General features: G+C 33.5%; 1 protein-coding gene across 1 annotated transcript in view; it reads right to left on the bottom strand.

Moving 5' to 3' along the window:
• The window catches only part of SEL1L2 (SEL1L2 adaptor subunit of ERAD E3 ligase), a 162,156-nt gene that overhangs the window by 58,208 nt on the left and 80,264 nt on the right, over positions 1-23,684 (bottom strand). Inside the window, exons 6-8 of the mRNA XM_051975899.1 lie at positions 2,783-2,836; positions 2,505-2,564; positions 2,312-2,393 (exon numbers count right to left, since the gene is read on the bottom strand). Of these exons, the coding sequence (XP_051831859.1) occupies positions 2,312-2,393; positions 2,505-2,564; positions 2,783-2,836 (196 nt within the window). The remainder of the gene's footprint in view (positions 1-2,311; positions 2,394-2,504; positions 2,565-2,782; positions 2,837-23,684) is intronic.

The raw sequence follows: 23,684 nt of genomic DNA, 5'->3' as shown, positions 1-23,684 counted from the left end.
TTTTGATCACTGCTTTCTTAACTTGCTAGGAGCACAATTTTAGGTCCTTTGCTTACTTGCTCATAACGCTCATGACCATATAGGCTGAAAAGCTATTCTGGTAAATACTATATATATTTGGGTCATTCAACTCTTCTCACCTTATTAGTACATTGATGAGCATACTGCTTTTGCCTAATTCTTTTGTCTCCCTTTTTTTTGGTCCTCCTTTTTGAATTCCTCTTTGTCCTTTATCCTATTCTTTTCCTTTCCTTTTTCCTTTCTTCTCTATCCACTTTCTCCCCTTCTTCCCCTTCTTTCATTCTACTATTTCCTAATAAAATCAGAAATGGAATGTGTTTCCTCAAGACCTTGACTCCTACTTTATCTATAATCTTTCTGTTTTTCCTTAGAGATTAAATCTCTCTTTATTCTTTTTCAACTAAAGTCACCTCACCCCAAAAATATAATTACTGAAAAAAGAATAAAAACTTGGTTACCTGGAAACCAACTTTTGGCACCTCCATGAACCTGGAAATATGTACATGCTTGTATATACATAATAAAAATGTATGTTTTGAATTTTTCATAAGGTACTATGTAAATAGGTAGTATTTATAATAGCGTTAGGCCAATTTGCATATGAGATTATTTTTTTATATGTGACATCTCAGAATTAAAAATAATCATATTTTTTTCCCTTTTGGATTTTCCTTATATTCTGACAGTCACAAAGATGAATTATTCACTGCTTTGATAGCAGAAATGTAAACATGTCACATATTCCAGAATAATTATTCCCACCCTTAGGGAATCCTTAGGAAGATTCTACAGAACTATTTAAATTGTTTTGCTCTTGAGTCTTCCTCTGATGTTTCACCTAGACTTGGAGGTGACCCTGGACTTTCAAAGTCTATGCCAATGGATCACAACCTTTGGCAGCCTCTACCAAGCTGGAAAGGCTTCAAATAGAAGCCTGGAGACAGACTGTCTGTCCTCCTAGCTAAATGTGGAGAGTCTCATTACTGGCAATTTGGCCATCAGGTGATAAATGATTTTTAGCCACAGAAGTTCATGAAACAATCTATTAAGCAGTGAAAAGGTTGTGAACTATGTTCATTGTGTAAGTGCCCATACCAAAGAAATCACGGATCTTTTTCAGTATTAAAACAATTGGTATAATTTATCTACTTATTCAGTAAAATTTTAAAGATTATAGTATGACACATAGTAACTCTTTAATTTGTAAAATTATTTAAAGAGCAAGTAGTAGCCCAGGCTTTGTTCTTGGTAGATCAGCAAGAGCATGATAGGAATGTTATCCTCTACTGCAGTAATAAAGTATACAAATGTTTTCTTTGTAATTTTCATTTCTCTTGAATGTAAATGAAAAGGGTATTTATTCAACACTAATTTTCTATCAGGAACTGTGCTATGCAATGGGGATACAAATACAAAAAGCAAGACAGACCTTGCTTGTAAAGAGCTTACATTCCAATATGGCTAGATCCTGATTAATGTCCAATTAATGCAAAAAATAGATTTTCTGAAGTCATTGCATTATTTGAATTGGTGCTGCATATTTATAGTAGGCTGAAATCAATAATCACATTTTATATTATTATAACTTTGGATAGTGTTATTATCAGTCTATTTTAACATTTTTCTTATATCTTTTTATAATAACAACTTAATGTTGTACTCAGCATTTTGATTTTAGAAAAGAATACAATCTGAATTAGTAAAATAAATTTGGGTATATATGTGAAGGAAAATGGAAAGTGGTTTTGGGATTAGTCATTTCCAATGCAAAAATAGTTTTAAAAGAATTACAAAGTTTTAATTGTTGTAATGATGTTGGAAAGCCCAGAAATGTAATGCATGTTAAAATTATGACCTCTTATACTAATATATTACATGGTACAATTAAAAGATTATACAATCTTGAAATGATTTCTTATTTAAAGATGCTGTATCAGCATCTTGCTGAGATTGGAAGTTCAGGGTCTACTCATGGGCTTAGTATTACCACTAATCAATATGTGTACTTGAACCTATTGTGTGTGTGTGTTTCTTTTCTGGGTTGGTTTGCCCCTCATTAGGGAATCTGGAGGTCCTTGGTTCCAGTGGCTCATTCTGTTGAGGTTTAACTTAGTGTGTACACTAGTGTCAGCATAGCCTCTCCATAGCTCAACTCTAGAGCCTGATCTATTTCAGCCCCTCTTCAGTAGCTGAGATTACAGGCTAGTGTTACAATGCTCAGCAGGATGATTTTCAAAATAGTTTTTTTCATTTTTTTTATCAACCATAAAACAAACTATAAAATACTCACTATAATTTGCTACATTCTTGTAATGGAAAAGTGCAGCTTCACAATTCTGTAAAACATTGATTCCTGACAAATATCGGTACCCCTGAAAACACAATATAGAAATACATATTATTCCTTAAATAATATTTGATATAATGTAACTGTTCTATTTATAGGATAAGTAATGGGGTATAGGAATGTGTCAATTACAAACCAAAATCATTTGAGACATCAAACTTCCTCCAGCACTTCCAAAAGTATAATACACCAGTGCCTAGAATCAAGAATCAAGATTTTTGGAAGAATTAAAAAATGGATGTGGGAGGAAAACCTAGTCCCTTAATGTTTATTATTAGCATTGAAATATTTAGCCCATATCAAAGTAACCGATGTATTTACTTTCCTGCTTTACTTTTGGCCCTTTAACAGGCTTTTTATCTAATATCTTTTCCTGAAATCAAATTTATTCTAGAAAAGATAAAAGGATCATACCTTAGCCTGGTTATGTTCCATTCCTATTCCATATGAAGATAGAAATCCTAATGCCTAAAAGTCTCAAAATAAGAGGAAAATGTAATGGATTAATATACTTCTAAAATATTCTTTTTTATTTTAAATTATTTCCAAATTAAGTAATTAAAAACTTAAATTTCACCTATTGATTTACTACCATGTATTCATTATATTAGAAATTATTATTAGTAATAATAAGTTAACACTCCTATAAATAATAGCTTACCAGTTGCATAGCAAATTAATATATTAACATATGTAATAACCATAATAATATAAAAGACAACAACACTAATAGGCATCAAAATACAGATGAACATAAGGATCATTCTTCATTTCAGAAGGTTAATGATGAATCCCTTCCCTCAATACAAAGGCAGTGAACTATAGGTATAAACTGTTGTCTCTGGTATTAGGATTAAGGGATCAGTTTCTTTGATGAACTGTTTCTTCTTTGGTATAAGAGAAGAGGTATGAGGTGAAAAGTTAATGGGAAGTAGTAGTGATGTAAAAAAGCAGAAAATATCAATAAGTTAATTAGCTAGTTGATAAATATTTATTGTACACCAGGAATCATGCTACATATTGGGGATACAAAAAAGACAAGAATACTTCCTGTTCTCAAGAAGTTCCTATTCTAATGGTGGTGGTGGTGGTGGTTTCGATAGGAGAGTCATTAAAAACAATTTATAGATATAAATCCCTGTTCTAGGTAAGGGAATCAGTAAAGGCTTCACTGAGGATACAAATTAGGCTATGAAGGAAAAGTGAGGATCATCAGATGGAGATGGAAGTGCCATTTGTTCCAGATCTGAGACATGGTATAAATAAAGGCAATATTGTGGAAAGAGCAAGGCTGTGACCAAAGGTAGTGAGTAGGAGACTTACCTGGAATGTGGTGTGTGTAAAATTATTGTTGTTATATTGGCAGAAGTGTGGATTTTGGTTTAGAGTGTAATTAAGACTAGTTTGGAGATGATTACAAAAATAAAGATGATGAAATCCTTAATCAGTATAGTGACAGTGGGAGTGCAAAAGAGGGGACAGATATGAGATTGTGGAGATACAATTAATAGAATTTGGCAACTGAAATAGAGATAATAAAATCTGGCAACTGATTGGACAATGGAGAATAATGCAGATAAGATGAGTCAAAGAGGAATAGTTTAAGATATTCCGTTTAAAGATGACTCATAATTTTCAAGCATGGGTGATTGGAGAGATAATAATGATACTTTCAACAGAAAAAAAGTTAGGAGGATGATCAGGTCTTTAGAGAAAGATGATTCAATAATTGAATTTAATTATTAAATTGAGTCCCATCTAATCAACCACCAGGAAATCAGGTCCAAATCTCCAGAGACAATTTACCACCTTCTTTGTAGAGCTAATCCACTCTATTAGGATATTCTGCCTTAAGGCTCAGCTGTTTTGATTGGGAAAGGCACATTCACCTAACCCATTATATCTAGCTAGTTTCAACCCATTTTTAAGATCCCATCTAGTCTACCTAAACCTCTTGCTATTTGTCCTGCCTGAAAATGCCTCAAATTTTACTTCCCCACTTTCCACATCTTGGTGAGAATACTAATAATAAGAATAACTACTACTACTACTAATAAGCTACCATTGTTATTAAAAAAGATGTTATAACTAGCTGCTCTGTCACTCCACTCATAATTTCTTGACTCTCCAGATCAAAACTCCTTTCCATGGCTGACAGTCCCTTACATTTGTTGTTATTTCCCATTAGAATGTAAGATTCTGGAGGACAGGAACTGTCTCAATTTTGCATTTGTGTCCTATCATTTAGTGCAATGTATCCTATATAGCATATCCTTAAAAATAATATTTCATTAAGCCAATAAATATTTATTAATCATCCTTTATTTGCAAAGCTCTAAGCCCTGGTGAATTCAATCTGGGACACATTGAGTTTGAGATGTTTGCAGGATGTCCAGGTACAAGTCTAGTAAGAAGTTGTAACTGTAGGTCTGGAGCTTAGGGCAAAGGCTGAGACTAGAGGTATATTGGAAGTCATCTACACTGAGATGATCACGGAAGCCCCAGGACTGGATTAGACAACCAAGGGAAAGGAATAATGAGGAAAGAGAAGAGGACAAAGGAGGGAGTCTTAGAGAATGCTCAAATTTGATGGGGAGGAGTAAAAAAGGAACAAGCATTTATTAAACATGTACTATGTTCCAGGCACTGTGCTAAATAAATGCTTTACAAATATCTTTTTGGTAAAGAGAAGAATAAAGTGAAAAAGATAGAAAAAAGCAATCACAGAGAATTTTTATAGCAATTGAGGGAAATTAGAGTATTGTTTATTTTACAAGCAACAACATGATAATTTTTTAAGCCTATACATTGTGAATAAAGTAGTTCTTATCAATTTTCCAGGTGCTGGGCAATAACAATTCCTTCTCAAGGAAAAGTTAGGAATCTTTGTCTTTATCCCAATCCAGGAAGAACCTCAAAAATGTTATGTTCTCATTAAAATTTTATGTGAGTACCATTTTCTATGGAATTATTCTAATAGTAAGGCTGCCATTATTAAGAAGGCAGAGGAGATATATTCCTGAGTGGCATGTGTTCAGGGGTTCTGAGAAGTTTGTATCCAGAATAATTCCCATTTTGTTGCTAAAATTGCACTAATAGAATGGCTCAACCTAAACAACCCTTAGCATCTTATATAGGAGACTTTACTTGCTCTTTGGACCTATTTTTGAAATAAATGGCATATTTTCTAAGAGTTCATGAGAAATTATTGAAATTGATGAAACTTGGCATATTTGCAACATAAAAATGACAGATTAGGAAAAATCTTAGATTGTAAGGAAAGCTAAATTCTTGTTATTGTATAAAAGGGTCTTAAAACTATTCAGACTCATGAGATAGTGTCACGACCCACTTATTACAAGCCAAAAAATGGAAGTGGAAGCTAATCAACATTCTTGCAAGGTCACATAAAAGTTAGTAGATCAACACATCCATACTCCTATTTTTCCTTTTATCGAATTCAATTCAATTAAATGAATATGTATTGAACATCTACAGGTGTAGAAAACTGTGTCAGAGACTGCATTTGAAATAGGAAGTAAAGTTTAAAAATGTTAATTTTTTTTCCTTTAGGAAGATTTGGTTTGCATTTTTTAAAAAAAGTATTCATTTAAAAGAATTGATTAGTAATGTGTGCATATAAAATATCCATGCATATAAACAGAGACACATATATGCATAAATAGATATTTATGTTTATTTATGTATCTGGAGATATGTGACAAAGTTTGTCATTGGAAAAAGCATCGTTGGTGATGGTTGGACACTATAGTTGTGCAGGCACATCCTCCTATGTAAACACACTAAAGGGATGCTTCTGAGGGGATATAATAGCCTTCTTGCTTCATCATGGGAAAGGAATTAAATTTAATGTATTTGTTCAAAGCTCTACAGAAAGCACTGAGAATGTCTTCTGCATACAGTCAATGTATGGAATAATAAATCTTAATAAGTACTGTCAATCTTAGGGCTTCCTTTCCTGAAATCTCCACATGCCATCTGTTTTCCATTCAGTCTCAGTGAACTAACGTTATTAAATTGCTTCATAGAACCCACTCAATTTACTTCTGGTAAGTTTCTGGCATGTACCCTAATGAAAAGAAGGATCATTTGAACATTTAGACGCATGGATTTTTTTTCTTTAGAAAAACACACACAGCTTCTAAAGCTGCACGATAGACATTGTGAAATTAAGCTAACAATCAGTGAGAAAATAAAATGTTTAGTGATCAACAGCAAGCTAAACTTGGGATTTCTTGGGATTTTAAGATGATGTTAAACTTTTTTTTACTTTTCAAAAGTAATTTGGGTTTCTGTGTATCAGTACACCTCCCATAGTAAGGGATTATTAAAACTGTTACACACTTATACTTTGTTAATAAGTGGACACATGCAATTAAAATTCAAAAAACTGATTTGTTCAGGCAGGTAGGTAATAAGATCTAGAGTCAGGAAGATCTGAATTCAAATTCAGTCTTAGTAGCTAAATCATGAGTAAATCACTTAACTTCTGATTGCTTTAGTTTCTTCAAAACTCATATGCAATGGAGAGGAAAGAATATGTACTCTAAAGTTACTACTGGTGATGCTTTTGGGGGGGATTTTTTTGGTAGAGAAATAGTAGTGATATATTCTGATTTATTTATATTTTCTTCTTCTAATCCTATATTGCATTTTTTTTGTTTTGTTCTAAATTTTTGTTTTTTGTTTCTAGCTATGTCTATTAGGCAGACATCAATATATTTATATAGCCCACTAAGAAAAAGAATGGTATTTCAGATAAGGCCTGACAAGGGCAAAATATAGCATGGTTATCATTTCCCTTTTCCTGGAAGCTATACTTTTTTTTACTGCTGCCCAAGATTATATTAGAAGTACAGGAAATGGAACGTAGTGTGTGAGGATCCATAATACACTATTTGGCTGGATTGTACAGTACTTGAAGGAGAATGCTGTTTAATAAGGTTGAAAACACTGGTTAGAGAAACATCATAAAAGGAATTAAAATAAATTAGAATAAAGAGAATTACTGAGCCCCCAAACTGAAAACTGCATCAGAGAAGACAAAGATTCCTCAGGACCAAGGTCAGAGGAGATCAACATTTTAGAGAATTTTAAAGAAGCATCGGTATTATTTTCAGAATATTGTATACTACTTGAAAATAGCTTTTATTTAAGTATGCATTGATAAGTTAAGATTGTGTGCATTTACATCATTTTAGGAATTTATATGGAACATTTTGGAATGAATATATAAGTTTAAGTTTTCCCAGAGGGATTTCATTTCTTTTGAGAATTTCTCTTTGGTTGACTTTGCTGGAAATATGTGGTAAATGATTTTTTAAAAAAAAGTCCAAGCTTGATTTTTATGACAGATACAAGGATATTTTGCTTTCTATATAAGCTGCAACTACAGTATGGCAGAGTGGATTGAATATTGAACCTAAAGTTAAGAGATCTATCTTTAAAGCTCATGTCTGATACTGTGTGACCATGGGCACATAGTTATGATCAAATTAGTTACCTTACTACTTTAACTCATGATCTTTAACTCATCTGTCAGATGGGAATAATAATGACAGTTTCCTCTTCTGTCAAATAGATTTAATAATACCTGCTACATCTAATTCATTGGATTGTTGTGTGACTCAGGTTAGATAATGTGAGTAAAGTGTTCTATAAACCTTAATATGCTATGTAATTGTCAGTTATTATTCCTGATAAGTATTATTTAGGGAACTACCTTTACTGTTCACTTTGGCTTCTGATATAGATTATTTGCAAATTCTCTATTCCCTAATCTGTTTTCTAATTAATGAAACTTTGGGAAGATAAGATTTTTTAAAAGCCATTTGTTCATTTTAATAAGGAGGTATTCATCCTTAGCAAGTCAACTATAAAAGAATATTCCAATTAGCTTGTCATCAGACTCTTTGATTTAAGGTCACTGTTGTCATCCACCCCAGGGTCAGAATGAGCAATATCTGATATATAGTTATAATTTTTCCAAGTGATGACCTGAAGTGCCCAGTGATATATGCTCTAGTATATATAGCAGGTATGCATCTCACATTCTGGCCCCTATGAACTCAGTACCTCCACTGCCATCATCCAAGTCCTTTTTTATTTTTGCCAAACAAAGGAAATGTTCTTTTTAAGTTGTTTCTTTGCAACGTGTTACTCTGGGACCATTGCCACTACTCTATTTGGATTGGAGCCTAGGGAATACCCAGATCTTTGACTACAAAACAGAAACAAAAAAGATTTTAGACTCTAAGCTCAGGATTCAGTTTTGTTCTTCTCAAGCTGCAAAGAAATATCTTTGCTAGTTTTGAGCTAAATATATACTCTAGCTGAAATTTGAAGTTTTTACTAAAACATTCAAACTAAAGGAGAGGCTGATTGATTGATTAAGGTTGATCTCAAAAATCATTAAGTCCAGACTTAACACATTAATTCAGAGAGAGAACAATTTAAAAAAACAAGTTTTCAAGCTGTTCTTCTCCTCTGTGAAACAGGAGGAGGAAACAAGCATTTAGTGATTTTAGTGATTATAATGTCCCAAACATTGTGCTACAAATATCTTTTTTTGATAAAACAACTCTGGGAGGTAAAGGCTATTATTATCTTTCTTTTATAGTTAGAAGAAACTCAGGCAGAGTTATTGGGTGACACACAGACATTAAGTATTTGAGAATAGATTTTAATTTAGATCTTCCTAATTCCAGGTTCAACATTTTAGTCCCTGTTCCACCTTGCTGCCTCAATAGTCAATCTTAATCTTGAACCAAGAGATTCTACACTAATGTGAAATACTTTCACATCACGAGAGACTGTGAGATGTACAGAGCTATGTAAGAGTATAGAGTACCCTTTTTATCATTCAATATAGAGTCACTCTAGTGCTCATTTCCAAAGCAACTTTGGTAGGCCCTGGAGAGAAATACAATTAGTTTTCATCATTTACACTAGTATAGTTAAAAAACATAATGGCTTTAAGTGTCAGCCAGAAATTAAAGGCAAAATGGAGAAAGGTATCTAACGCACAGAAAGAAAACTTTTAAAGACATAAATTTGCTATTAATTATTCATATTAAGACACTATATTGAACCAGACATACAACATAACTGGTGCTCTTATTTTTTAGCCAATGAGCATCAACTTGGCCATTTTATCGATTATGTTTGTTGAATGGATGCCAGTCTAACAAAGTACAAAGAGTTTCTATTTTTAAGGTACTATGCTCAATGCCTGTTCTCAAAGATGATCTACTAGTTCCTGCCCTCAAAGAATTTATATTATATTGGGAGAATTCAACATATACACAGATAAAGAATGTTTACCACTAGTGAGTTGATCACTATATGATGATTTTTTTGTCCAGAGCAATCCATGAAACAAATAAAAATGCAAAACTATACTTAGTCCCGTGCAATTGTCTTCTTCTACAGTAATAGTGGCAAAGCATCATAAAAAAGGACAGTGTATACAAAGATTCATAAAGTTTTTAAATCATTTAGAACATTAATTGAATAGATTATTCATATAAAGAATGATCTTTGTCTAGTGACCAACTGATAAATTTCTGTAATAAAACCATAATTATATTAGTATTCTCATTATAAAGGAATCCAAAAGATGTGAAGAAGTTTTACAATTAAGTGGAAGAATCACTCAAAAGTTTTCCTCATTGATGAAGGAAAAAATGGAATAGTTTTATTTAAAGACAACAAGAAATATAATTTCATGGAACATTTGACTTCCTTGCCATATAATCTTCATGATAAATATAAAAAACCAAACAAGTCATCATCAAATCATTGCAATTTATGTACTAAAATATAACAAAGATAATAAAAGTACAGAAACTCTACAAAGAACTTCACAATACCCTCCAAATTAAGTTTACATGCAATTCAATAATAGGTGACTCCAACAAAAAAAAAATGTTCACAGGATGAAATAGTGATAAATACATTGTAAATAGCATTTGGGATTAGAAAGCGAAAAAAGACAAAAGAATTTTAATTTGTTCAGGAGGCTCATAGCTATATATCTAAATACTGTCCACAAGGAGAAAATCTGAAGATACAATTTGTGTTCAGCCCTGTGAAACATCACAAGAAATGAAATTTACTAAAATTTAGATACCAAAAAAGTCTAGTTGATGATGTCATTTTTAAAAAAAAAATGTATTATTTTTCTTCAATTACATATAAAATTCTTTTTTTGCATTTGTTTAAAATAAATTTTGAGTCCCAAACTCTCTCCTCTTTCCTCCTGAAATGGTAAACAATCTGAGATATGTTATACATGTACAATCATGTAAAACATATTTCCATATTAGTCATTTTGTAGGAGAAAATTTGAATAAAAAATAAACATGGATTAAGTAAAAATAGTATGTTTCTATCTGGATCTGAATACATACTCCATCAATTCTTTCAATTAAAGATGAAAAGAAGATATTCTGTAAAATTCCAAAAGTTCCACGTCAATCTGTTTTTAAAAAATCAACTACTGAAAAATGAATAAAAACAAAGGCATTGATTCTTGCTCTCATTTGTTAGATGTCTTATTCACAAAGATAAAATCAAGAGATGCTACAAGTTCCTTCTCTCCACCCAATGACCAGAATTTAATATCTTTGCCAAGTGAAGAGATATGACAGATAAGGATCATATAGATTTGGAGTATAAGTTCATTTCCAGAACATTTTACAGGAAGAATAGCAGATTACAAGCAATATTGATTCACAAAACAATGAAAAGAAATTGAGTCTGTAGTGAACCTATTATAACACTAAGCTCAGCCAGATCAATTTGTACATTTTAAACCATTTTAGGGAGATTGTGTTTTGAAAATTGAAGAGGAGGTAGAGACATATTTATAAGGTACAGGTTTTTCTATGAGGATTCTTCCTCCTTTGAGATGTATGATTATTTGGGAATTGAGGGAATTTATTTATAAGTGAAAGTTGGCATACTACAAATAAACAAGAAATGGAAAAGATTTGCCAGAATTTTTATGATAATTTAGTCACATCAGCCATCATGGTAGGCCCATCACATTTATACTTTACTAATATGTAAGAAAATAACAATGGTACTCAAAAAGATAAAACAAATGAAAATAGCTAGTTAAATCAAATACATACAGAAGAAATCTGTGATGGAATCAATACAAATTGAATAGCACTCAGAGATTGATTTTCAAGATACCTCAAAGAGGGTAAGATTCTATAAGAATGAAAAATATCACAGTCAGAACCCCACCCTCCCCAAAAGAGGCTTCTGAGAAAACATCAACAAACTGATCCATATACTTCCTATCTCATCTCTATGGAATTGTTATGAGAATGGTCTAGGTAGGCATTGTGGCTATAAGGAGAATTTATTGAAGATATTTTTAAAAAATAGACCCATTTTCACAATCATGTAATTCACTGAAGGTATACAGAATGAGTCTTATTGTTTATTGATTAAAGATATTGATTTGACAAAGCAAAATTCAGCCTTAAAATTTTTCTTTAAATAATTTCCCAAACAAGTTAAGCTTGTCAAAGTTTTCATGCCAGATATAGCTACAGAGGTTAAAAAAATTTTTTTTAAAAAAAGAACTGATCTACTACATCAATTAAGAAAGAAAGAAACAAAAAGAACTGATCTACGGCTTGTCAACATCAAATGAGAGAGACACACACACACAGAAAGACAGAGAGAAAGAAAGACAGAGAAACAGAGAGAAACAGAGAAGAGACAGAGAAAGAGAGATGTTTGACTAACAGAAAATAAGCCTGGGATAATAGAATGCAGAAGATTTAGCTTGAAATTTTGACTTAGACTCTTGAGCAAATTCATATTTATGGTCATTGGTCAATTACTTTATGTCTTCAGTTTTCTCATCAAATTCTCTCTCCTCTCTTCAGTCCTGCCAATAGGTATTCTTTCTGTCCTTGGCTTTTGACAATGCATTTCCCATCCTATGCCTTTGCACTGGACATTCCTTATGGCAGGAATGTACTCCCTCTTCACCTATATCTTACCGAATCCACTTCAAAGACACATTACCAATTAAAGCATGTAGATGAACAGATAGATCATTCAGTAAGTTCTTTAGCCCTTTTATATCTCTGAAAAAACTGAGGTGGCCCAGAATTGACCAGAAAGTGATCAAGCTGGATTGAATTTATAAAAATATGCCATCTTTTCAATCATTTAGAGTGATTCATCGATACAAAAGCTTATCTTTCTAATATTAAAATTCTTCCGGAAATGTTAAATGAATGGAAATTATGGAACACCATGATCTTAGTAGAATCACAACTTCAGGTTCTCAGAATTCACTGGTAGAGGAAACAGATTCACTTAGTCAATGCATCAATCAGCACTTATTAAGTGCTGAGGCTACAAAGACAAAAATGAAATAGCTGCTGCTTTTAAGTTGCTTACATTTATTGGGGGAGATAATGTATAAATGTATAAGTATATGTAGACTATATTCAAGGTGATTTTATAGGGAGGGTATTAGCAGCTAGAGGGACATTAGGGAAGTTTCTTGTGAAAGGTGGATCTTGAACTAGATTTTGAAGGAATAAAGGGTTGCTAAGAGGTAGAGGTGGAGTACACTCCAAGCATGGGGGATGGCCTGTGAAAAATCAAAGAGATTGGAATCATATAATCACAGAACTTGAGAGTTGGAAGGCACATCACCAGCCATCTTGTCCAACTCCTACATGAGACAAAAGGCCTCTAATATACCCAATAAGTAAACTTCAGGATTCTCAGAAACCCTCTAAGAAGCTAAAACTCATCACTTCTCAAGGAAGCCCATTAAACTTTTGGAGAATTTCTATCATTTTGAAGTTTTTCTGTACAATAAGACGAAATTTGCTTCTTTGAAATTTTCACTCATTACTTATTTTAGTTCTTTCCTCTGGAGCAACAGAGAACATCTAATCCATCATTTACATGACAGCCATTCAACTACTTGAAGACAGCTATCATGTTCTCCTTGTGTTTCTTTTTCTCCAGCCTAAATATGCATGGTTGTTTCAACCAAATCTGTTATAACATGGACTGTTATCCTAATTATCCTCCTCTGAGAACTCTTCAGATTAACAAGGTCTTTCTCAAGTGATGGTTCTCAGAACTGAACTCAGTACTTCAGATAAAGTCTGACAAGGGCAAAACAAAGTGTGGTTATCATTTCCCTTTTCCTGGAAGCTACACTTTTCTTACTGCTGCCCAAGATTACATTAGAAGTGTAGGAAATGGAATGTAGTGTGTGAGGATCCATAATACACTGTTTGGCTAGACTGTACAGTACTGGAAAGGGAATGTTGTTTAATAAGGTTAAAAACACTGGTTAGAGAAACATCATAAAGGGAATAAAAAGTCAAATGTGTTTTATTTGATCCTGGGAGACCCAGGGATTCACTGTATTTTATTGGAGAGGAGTGTAGGGTTTTATGATCATACCTATGCTTTGGGAAAATCAGTTTGGCATCTAAGTGGAGGGCAGACTAGATAAAAGTAGGGAGAGATGTGAGAAAGGAAAACCAATTAGGAGGCTCTTGTATTGCAGGTGAGAAGAGGTAAGAATCTGAACAAAGGTGGTGGCTATGTGAATAGAAGAAGTTGGGTTTAGAAATATGTAAAAGATATTATGGAGGTAAAAATAAGATTTGGTCCTGTGTGAGGCAAGAAGTCTGTATGTAAATGAGCAATGTAAAAGAGGAGTAGGGTTTGGGGAAAAAGTAGGGTTTGGGGAAAACAATAATGGATTCGTTAAGTTTGAAATACTGTAAAATATTTTATTTGAGATGTCCAATAAGCAGAGGGTAACACATGACTGATGCTCAGAAGAGAGACAAGAGCTAGACAAATATATCTGGGAATCATTTACACAGATATGACAAATAAACCCATAGCAAATTGTTAAATGAGAGCAAAAGGGACTAAGAATGTACATTCAGGCTGGTAAAAGAACCAGGAGATAGTGTCATGGAGATCTAGAGAGGAAAGTATACTCAGGAGGAAATATATACTTCTACAAACCTGTCTAAATTTGAGTATTTCAAACATGTAACTAAAACTGAGTGTGATGTAAGGAAAAATATGTCTCAACAAATTTGAACATGCATTGTTGAGATCATAAAATGTCTTTCATATCTTTGCCTATTCACCATTTCCCCCCAGCAATCTGAATTCAGTAACGTGATAATGACTTTTGCGCTACAGGTTTAAGATTTAGCTCAGTCTTTAATTTTTTACCTACTATTGGGAAGTTAATCATTATGACCTATATAAAAGCACATTTTTCTCTCATCTTCTTTGATTTCTAAGGCAATTTAAAATAAATTGCTTCAAATTTTTCCAAATCAGTCACTATTTTTTTTCTTATACATTTAAAAAAATTAAAATATCAGTAAGCATGTTTTTTTTTGGTATGTTTTGGTTTTTTGGGGGAGGGGAAGTTGGTAATGATTGCAGTATTTTCATCTAGGTATTAATAAGGGAACATGCTATTGTGACCAAAGAGTCAAAGTAAAAAAGAGAAAAAGAAACAATTAAAAAATAAACTTAATTTTGAACTCTCTTTTTTTTTTTCTTTTTATTATAAGGTTCTTTGTGTGGAGGATGAGAGAGGGATATTTTGGAAGACATAAAAGCAAAAGATATCAAAAGAATAATATAAATGGTCAAAAATTAAAAAGAAAATATTGTTCAGAAATAAGGAATGAGAGGCCAGAGAATTGTAGACTGCTCTAACATCTCATAGCTATATAACATGAATATTTTCTTCAAGAAAAATATTGGGAGACACTGAGCATAGAGAGATCCAAATAATATTACACCCTCCACCCCCAAATCAATTGAATTAAACAGATAATGAATAACTTGTTACTAATGTGGGAATCATTCTTGAATTAGCCGTCTGCTTAAAATCAGATCAGCAACTTTCTGTAGCAAAGATGAAATTAAAAACAAAATTACTTTAAAAAAAGAATAAGCATGGGAATGGGGGAAGTAGTTGTGCTATTAAAACAATTCTAACCTGGTTGTAAACAAAATGGCCCCAAAATGGAAACAGATGGAAGATGGTCACTGACACCAATTATAATAATTTTTGTGTAAATGATTAACTTATGTAAATCACTTTCCATATAGAGAAATACGAAAAGAGCTTTAAAATTTCTTTAGTTGTCAGACATTTTATTTCTTTGCCAGAGATGGGGCAGCCAAAGAAAATACTATCTCAAAATGTAAATTATTTTGTCAAATCTTATTGAGAAAGATAGAAGATTATGAAAAAGTATAGCTTTATTAAACAAAAAAATAGGAGAGAAAAACAAACTTAAAGAACATTTATAGAGAGACCCAACTAAGAAAAGTCATCCTGAGAACATTTTTGAATGAAAATGGAATGTGGACAATAAACAGGTGAAAAAATGGAAAGGTTTCTCCTCCTCCTCTTGCTCTTTCTCCCCCTATTCCCTAATCCTGCCCTCAAAATTTCCCTTTTCAAGAAAGTTGACTATAAAGATCCTAAAAAAAATTTGAAATCCCAACAATTTGCCACCTCCTCTTAGATACACTCTATTGGTTGCAATTTTGTTGGTCAGAGCTTTCTAACAACTATAGGATGCTGATTCCTCTTGCACTCTCAGCAACTTTTGACTTCTCTCACTTTAGGATATAGTTTGGCCATTTTTAGACTTTGGCAGCAAATGAATGTGCTTCCTTTGTGTAAGAAGACGATGTTATTGACCCACTTGTCAGTATTTCATGCATTTTTTAGTGACACAAAGCAATTGATAACAGTTTATGCTGAGCCATCTACACTTGCTCATTCCATCCTTCTCATAATCACTGCCTTGCATCTTTCAAATAGTGGAATGGATTTTGTCTGTGGTTCTAGTCTAGAGGAGAGTTTTTTTTTTCTTTTTCTGAAAAATCAACTGGCTAGTCTAGGTTAAAAACCTTTAAACTAACCTGCTAACTTCTTCACTATCCATGAATTTTGTCTCCTATCTCCATGTCTTTGCATGCTGAGCCATGTCTAAAATGCACTTCTCTTCACACCTCCTACTTTTACTATAACCAACTGCCTTCAAAATGCAGTTCGACATGTCTGGACTATGGAGGCCTCTTTGTCTCTGGCCATGTGGATGGGGGTTGTATTTTTGATTAGCTGAGTGCGTCTTTAAAACTGATAAAGACTGAACCAATTGCCATCTTTTGGGCCTCTCTTATCTACTTCTTACAGAGAGTAAGATCCCAGTTCATGACATCATGAAGTGAACTGGTGAGAGGGTAAGTTCTGCTTACTCCTTTGCAGTAGAAGGGAGAAGATGGTTTCTATTTTGTGTTATTTCTCCTCCTCAGTTTTGGGTATCATAGCTGATTCTCATGGGGCCTGAAAGTCCAAGCCATGACAATCTTGGAGTCAGGATTGTGAGTGAGATAGTGTAGCCCATCAGTCCAGCATGGAAGCCCTGAGCAGCCAAGGTGCCTGAAACTCTAGCCTAAGGTAGATTTTAGTCTTGGAATAGGACTGTGCTTTGTAGGAACAAAGCTAAACTATGAACCTAATTTTTTTCTACACTCCCCCTCCCCATCCAGAGAGAAGAGAAGCATTTGTATATTTGTAATTGTATCTTCTAAAGTAAATATTTCTATGTAAAGGCTAATTTGACTTTTTCTAGCTAATGGAATTGGGGGTACAGGGTCCAACTGAGAGAACACCTTCAATGAATTCTGATGCCATTGCAGAGTCTAGACATCCCCAATTCCTTTAAGGATATCAGAGAACCCTGGAACTGGAGTGAAATATAAAATACCAGGCCTCCAGAAAGTGTGGATCCAAGTGGCCTGTGTGGCATTTGTATATATTTTATGTTTATTTATCTGGTCATGTTTCTTACAACATACAAGTTCCTTATGGACAGAGATTTTTATTTTTGTTTTTGTAGGCCCATCGTTTTAGGCATAGTAGGTACTGTAATGCCTGAGGATTGAACAGAACATTAGGAACCGAGGCAGAACAATTCAGGGAAACCGAGTCAGGTCAAGAAAAGGGAACCGTGGCACAACAGTACTTAATACATTTTTGTTGAATTGAATTAAACCCTTGATCTTGGTATCATTAGTACAATGCTCTAACTAAATGAGCTGCTAGATTCCTAAGGTCTCTTTCCTCCTCTGCAGAAGGTACCAAAAGGTGCCATTGAATTAATACTTTTATGGAGACATATGATGCTTGGGTATCACTCAAGGCATATATCAGACTTGTAGGGGAAACAGAAAGATTATATAAATTGTCATCCAAAGAGCATGCTGACTGCATTTAGCTCTTTTATTTCCATTGCAATTGGGCATCCCCAATGAACAACTTTGAGCTAATCAATTTTTAGTACCTGGTGCTTGAAGGAGATAAGAGTGAGAGAATGGAGATGTATTAGAATGATTAAAGCTTAATCTATGAAAGAAAAGCAATGCTAGTAGAACGAGGAAGCACTTTAAAGTGATGCAAAGGGAGGCATCTTCAGTAATTTTAAAAGGTCATATTTTGCAAATTAGGTTTGCTTATATGGCTTGATTTTGGACCTGGACATGATGCTTTGATTCTTAACTAAGTGTGGTAATCAGTGAGATTTGAACTCAAAGAGTTAAGTTGGGGCTAAATTTGTGTTGCGATATTTAAAGTAAATGCATTCAGGCTTCATTATGTAAATTTAAAAATAAAATATTCCTCCTTTTACTTTCCAAATTTAAGAAATTATTGAAGCCTGAAGAATAGATTAAGTAATTTTCCTTTAATTATTGTACAATGCTTGAAATCCATCTGTGATCATTATCTGGATCTCAAATTATATAATAGTTAGAACTGTGAATCACCCCTAATGAAAGACTCAGAATAAAAAAAAAAACCCTCCAAAACTCTACCTTTAATATAAAGAGGATTAACATTATTTATTTAATGGGAGATATTCTACAGAGGTAATCCTAGAATTATCAAATTCATTCTAAAAACTTTTTTCAGCATTGGCATTGTACTAACACTGTATTGACCCCAAACACTTTTGTAATTAAATTCTTAAGAAAATTGAAAACATATTGAATCTTTGCCATTGAAATTGAAGATGCTCATTAAAATATGTACCTTATCTTTTCCATTTATTGTTTAGTATTTTAACAATTAAATTCAACAAAGTTTATTAATAGCTAAGCAAATATAATACTTATATGTAATAAATATATTTAGAATGGAATCATTTTAATCTAACATATCAAACTCCCTTCATATAGCAGACTTTGATCAGACTTTGTCATAATAACCTCCACTCTACATTAAGTGCTAATTGCTGATGTTATAATTAGAATGAGGATCACTTTAAAGTGATGGGCATAGTAAGACTTTAACAGAAAAACAAGACTGATACTATGTATGTAGAAGAGTAAGGAAAGATAAGTAAAATCCAGAAAAATAAGGTTATAAATGGTGGATGAGGAAGGAAGACCCAGCAACGAAACACAAATCATATAAACTCTGCTTTTACAACTGCCCAATCAACAACCAGACTTATATCAAACATTTAGTGATAGAAGTAATACCAAGGAAAGGAAGGAGATCATTGTTCTCTTAAATTGCCTAGATTTTCCTTCACCATTTCAACTGGCTTTTGCTAACAGGTTCTAGAATAAGGAATAGAGAGAGGCAAGTGGAGCCTGTCTAACTGCAGCTGCTATTGGTTCTGACATTTCATCGTGTATACTTGATTCTTTAATGATTCCCCCTTAATGGCATAATTAGCACTCTTATATTCTGAGAATGTTCATTCTTTGTTGGAACCCAATCTGAGGCCCCTTTAGGGATAATTCACTTGGAATTTATCAGGAAACTTATTCTGGGCTAAGTAGTAAAGGATCTTTATCTGAATTAAGTTTTGATCTTGGCAAAAATAACTAAAAACAATGAAACTAAATTCTGACAGGGCAGTAGAGTATAGTCATTTGTTGTTGGAATTACAAGCCTGTAGAATGTCTTGTGAAATTATATCACCTTCTTTGGTCTGGTAAACCCATTGTTGGGAACATACCCTTAAAGCATTATTTTTAAAAAGAGCTATCTGTTTAAAAATTTTCATAATAGCATTATGTGCATAATCATAAAAACTGGAAGCAGCCATTATTTATTTTATAATTGAGGAATTTTAAAATAAATTTTGGTACATTAATGTTACAGGATAATACAAAGATGCAATAATCATAAAAACAATAATAGCTAATATTTATACAGTGCTTATTATGTGCCAGAAGAGCTTCACAAATATCATCTTATTGAATACAATAACACTGGGAACAGGTGCTATTATTATCTCCATTTTACAGAAGAGGAAACTGAGACAGATAGAGGTTAAATATTTAGAGTCATCCAGCTAATAAGGTCTGAAGTCAGATTTGACTTCATGACTGTTCTTCCTGATGTAGCACTCTAGTGCTCCCTGTGCCACAATAAAACTGAAAAGTGTGAGGAATACAAAGAAATCTGAAAAGTCCTTTATTCAAGAATGTAAAATGAAAAAAAACAAACCCAAAAAACTAGAAAAATAGCGTCTCGGAAAGGGCACTGACTCTGCTGTGTTCAAATAAGGACTTCTCATGAATACTACTTGTATGACTTTGGGAAACTTAGAATCTCCTGATATCAGTTTGCTCATCTGTAGCTTGGGAGAGCTTGGATTAACTGGTTTCTGAGGTTACTATTGGTCCCATGGTATGAATCTATGATCCTATAAAGGCAGTGCATAATTTCTGATATGAAGAAAAGCAACATAGGAGGAGAAAGCATCCTGATGGTCACTTAAGGGCAATGACCAAAGTAGTGTTAGGATTACTTATTTTTTCAAATTTCTTAAATGTATAATTTAGTTATTTGCATTGATGTTTAATATTTTTTCTAAGAAAACATTTACTTTTAAAATCACAACAGATGAATTTTTAAGGGTGAAATAACAGGAATTGTCTAATTCTTTTTTCTGATCTAGACTTAGTGAGAATTAGATATAGATTTCTCAAGCTAACTTTTTGTTTTACAGGTCAATGCATATGAATTTCCATCCAGAAATAGGTAATAAATGGCCGAGAGGGTGAATTTTGCTAATTCTGAATTTCCATTTTCTGTATAAAAATCACAGAAATGACAAAGTACTGAACTGATTACCCTTAGAAAAAAGAGAACATTTTCCTACTACACATCTTGCAGTATTCTTATTAATTCTCACATGAAGTATTTTAAACATTCACTACTTCTCTGAAGACAGCTTTATTATTATTCCTCTTAGCTAGAAAGTTTGGATTCTTCAAATATCAACTGATCTCAGATTGGTCTCATGCTATTTACTGCTTTTTGTCAAGGATTTTGATAAAAATCATAGATGGCATGTTTGTCAAATGTAGAGATAGCTTATACACTGGGCGACAGCATTTAAAAAAACTCTTACAAAGATAGGCCATTGTGTAAAAAATTTAAAAGAGATATATGTGAGTCTTAGAATGGGGTTCAGAAAATCTGTCACAAGCGTAAGATGCAGTAGGCATAGCTGGGTGGTAGTATGTGTGAAATGGGTATAGTAATGTGACTGGCAAGGTCATTGTGAACCAACAGTGTAATATGGCTTCCAAGAGAGCTAATATAACCTTATATTACATAGATACATGTTGGACCTAGAACCAAGATTGGGATAACTCAATTATGCTGTGTTCTGTTTAGATTACATCAGTAGTACAATATTGAATTTTCAGAACTGCATTTTAGGAAGGGCATTTATGAACTGGGGAGTGTTTAGAGAAATGGAATCAATTTGATGAAGGGCCTCCAGATGGTTATAAGGGGTTTTTTTGAAAGCGTTAGGGAAGATTTAGCCTGGAGAGAAGACAAGTAGAATGTGATAACTGTGTTTAAATATTTGAGGGGCATTTATACTCTGGAGGGAGTTAGACTTATTCTGCTAGGTTCCAAGAGATACAATATGTCTTATATAGAATAGCGTGGAATAGTAGTGAAGGATTGGGGTCAGAGAACCTGGATTGGATTTCTGGCCCTTTCATTTAAGATTTGTTTGACCCTGTAGAAGTATTAGCTTTTCGGGTTTTATATTTCTTATCTGTAAAATGAGATAGATGGACTCTAGACTCTATGAACAATGAGTAGAATCTGCAAAGAAGAAAGAATACAATTTAGTTAATAAATTTTTACTGAGCACCTACTTTGTATCTGGCACTGTTCTAAGTATTAGAAATACAAAGAACATCAAAGGACAATCCCCTTTCTCAAGTAGCTTATATTTTAAGGAGGGAAATAACATGAAATCAATTATGTATGAACTATACGCAGGATAAATTGGAAATAATCAAAAGATTTGATTCATTCTTCTGGAATGAAGGGAAATTGGGAAAGACTTCCTGAAGAAGATGGGATTTTATCTGGGTGTTGAAGGAAGCCAGAGATACCAGGAGGCAGAAATGAAGAGAAAGAGATAATCCCATTCAAGGGAATAGCCAGGAAAAAGTCAGGAAACAGAGCATCTTAAGTGAGCAACAGCAAAGCAGCCAGTGTCCCTGGATTGCAAAAGATTGGAAAGGTGAAAAGGGCTAGATAATGAACGGCTTTGAAATCCAAACTGAAGATTTTACATTTGATCTTGGAAGCAATAAAGAGACATTGGAGTTTATTGAATAGGTAGTGACAAAGTAGATGTGTGCTTTAGTAAATTCCTTTGGTGAAGGATAAATTAGAGCAGCAAGACACCTGTGGCAGGAAGAGCTACCTTGGAGGGTGTGCTGTTCCAATTATTTAGGCATGAGATAAGGAGGGCCAGCACCAGGATGTCAGACAAGAGAAAGGCAAAAGTCAACAAGTTTTGGCAAAAGATTGGACATGGGGGTGGGGTGAGAGGCAGTGAAGAGTTGAGAATGATGCTTGGTTGAAAGCCTGGATGATTGGGAAGATGGTGGCACCCTCCAAAATAACAGAAAAGTTTGGAAGAGGGGAAGATTTGAAGGAAAGATAATGAGTTCAGTTTTGACATGTTAGGTTTATGGTGTCCATGGAAAATGCATTATGAGATGGCCAATAGACAGATAGGAGTCAATAGAGAGGTTAAACCTAGATAAGTAGATTTGAAAATCATTAGTTTAGAAACAATCATTTAAATCTTCCTGACAATTCCAAAGTAGAATGGGATGTTGCAAGAGATAGTAGGTTCTCTTTCACCAGAAATCTTTAAGAAAAGTCCAGATGATTACTGATTGAATATGTCATGATTGAATTCTTATTCAGGGATAGGTTAGACTAGATGGACTCTGAAGTTCCTTTCACTTTTGATATTTTTAGACTATGACTTAATTGAAAACAACAACCCCCTCCCCCCCGCCAAAAAAAATGCGTACATGTATGTAAGCAGTTCTTGTTCTAAAAAGCACTTATTAAGTATTTATTTTGTAGCTGTGGATACAAGGGGAAAAAAAGAAAAAGTCTTTGGTTACATTAGAATGTAAAGAATTTACATTCTAATGGTGGAAATGACATGTAGACAAGTAGGTATATTTAAGACACATAGTAGATGGTAGTAGTTGGACAATTTTATCCAGATCTTTTGCAGGACTACAACAGAGAGATTTGTAAAAAAAAAAAAAAAAAAAAAAAAAACACGATTAAGTCTATTCTTCAATGTTTCTTCACAGTCACTGTTTTTTTGTTTTCTGCTGTTGCCATTCTACTTTGTGAATTTGTATTTTTTTACTTTTATTAATTCAGGGATCTGGCACAGGGGTCCTCAAACTTTTTAAATAGGGGGCCAGTTCACTGTCCCTCAGACCATTGGAGAGCCGGACTATAGTAAAAACAAAAAACAAAAACTTTATTTTGTGGGCCTTTAAATAAAGAAACTTCATAGCCCTGGGTGAGGGGGATAATCGTCCTCAGCTGCCGCATCTGGCCCGGGTGTAGTTTGAGGATCCCTATTAGAGTGACTCCCCTCCAGATTTCTCCCATCTAGTGAATATCAGCTGAAAAATCAGCATTACTTTTCACTGAAAGACTATTAGTTCTCATGGTTTACAAACCATGCTTTGTTTATCATTTTCAGTCCACATTTCTAACTTCTTTCAATACGTTTTATTGCTGACCTCTCCTCACAGGTGTTGGTCATAGCTCTTAAGTTAGCTCAAGAAGGGCATACATATCAGAAATAGAAATAGCTGGACTAAGGAGCATTGGTCCTTACAGTCAGCATCCAATCTGATTAAA

Source organism: Antechinus flavipes, chromosome 2, assembly GCF_016432865.1.
Source record: "Antechinus flavipes isolate AdamAnt ecotype Samford, QLD, Australia chromosome 2, AdamAnt_v2, whole genome shotgun sequence".
In the NCBI taxonomy this organism is placed as follows: domain Eukaryota; kingdom Metazoa; phylum Chordata; class Mammalia; order Dasyuromorphia; family Dasyuridae; genus Antechinus; species Antechinus flavipes.
The sequence above is the reverse complement of the archived record's forward strand: the minus strand, read 5'-3'. Positions and strand labels throughout refer to the sequence as shown.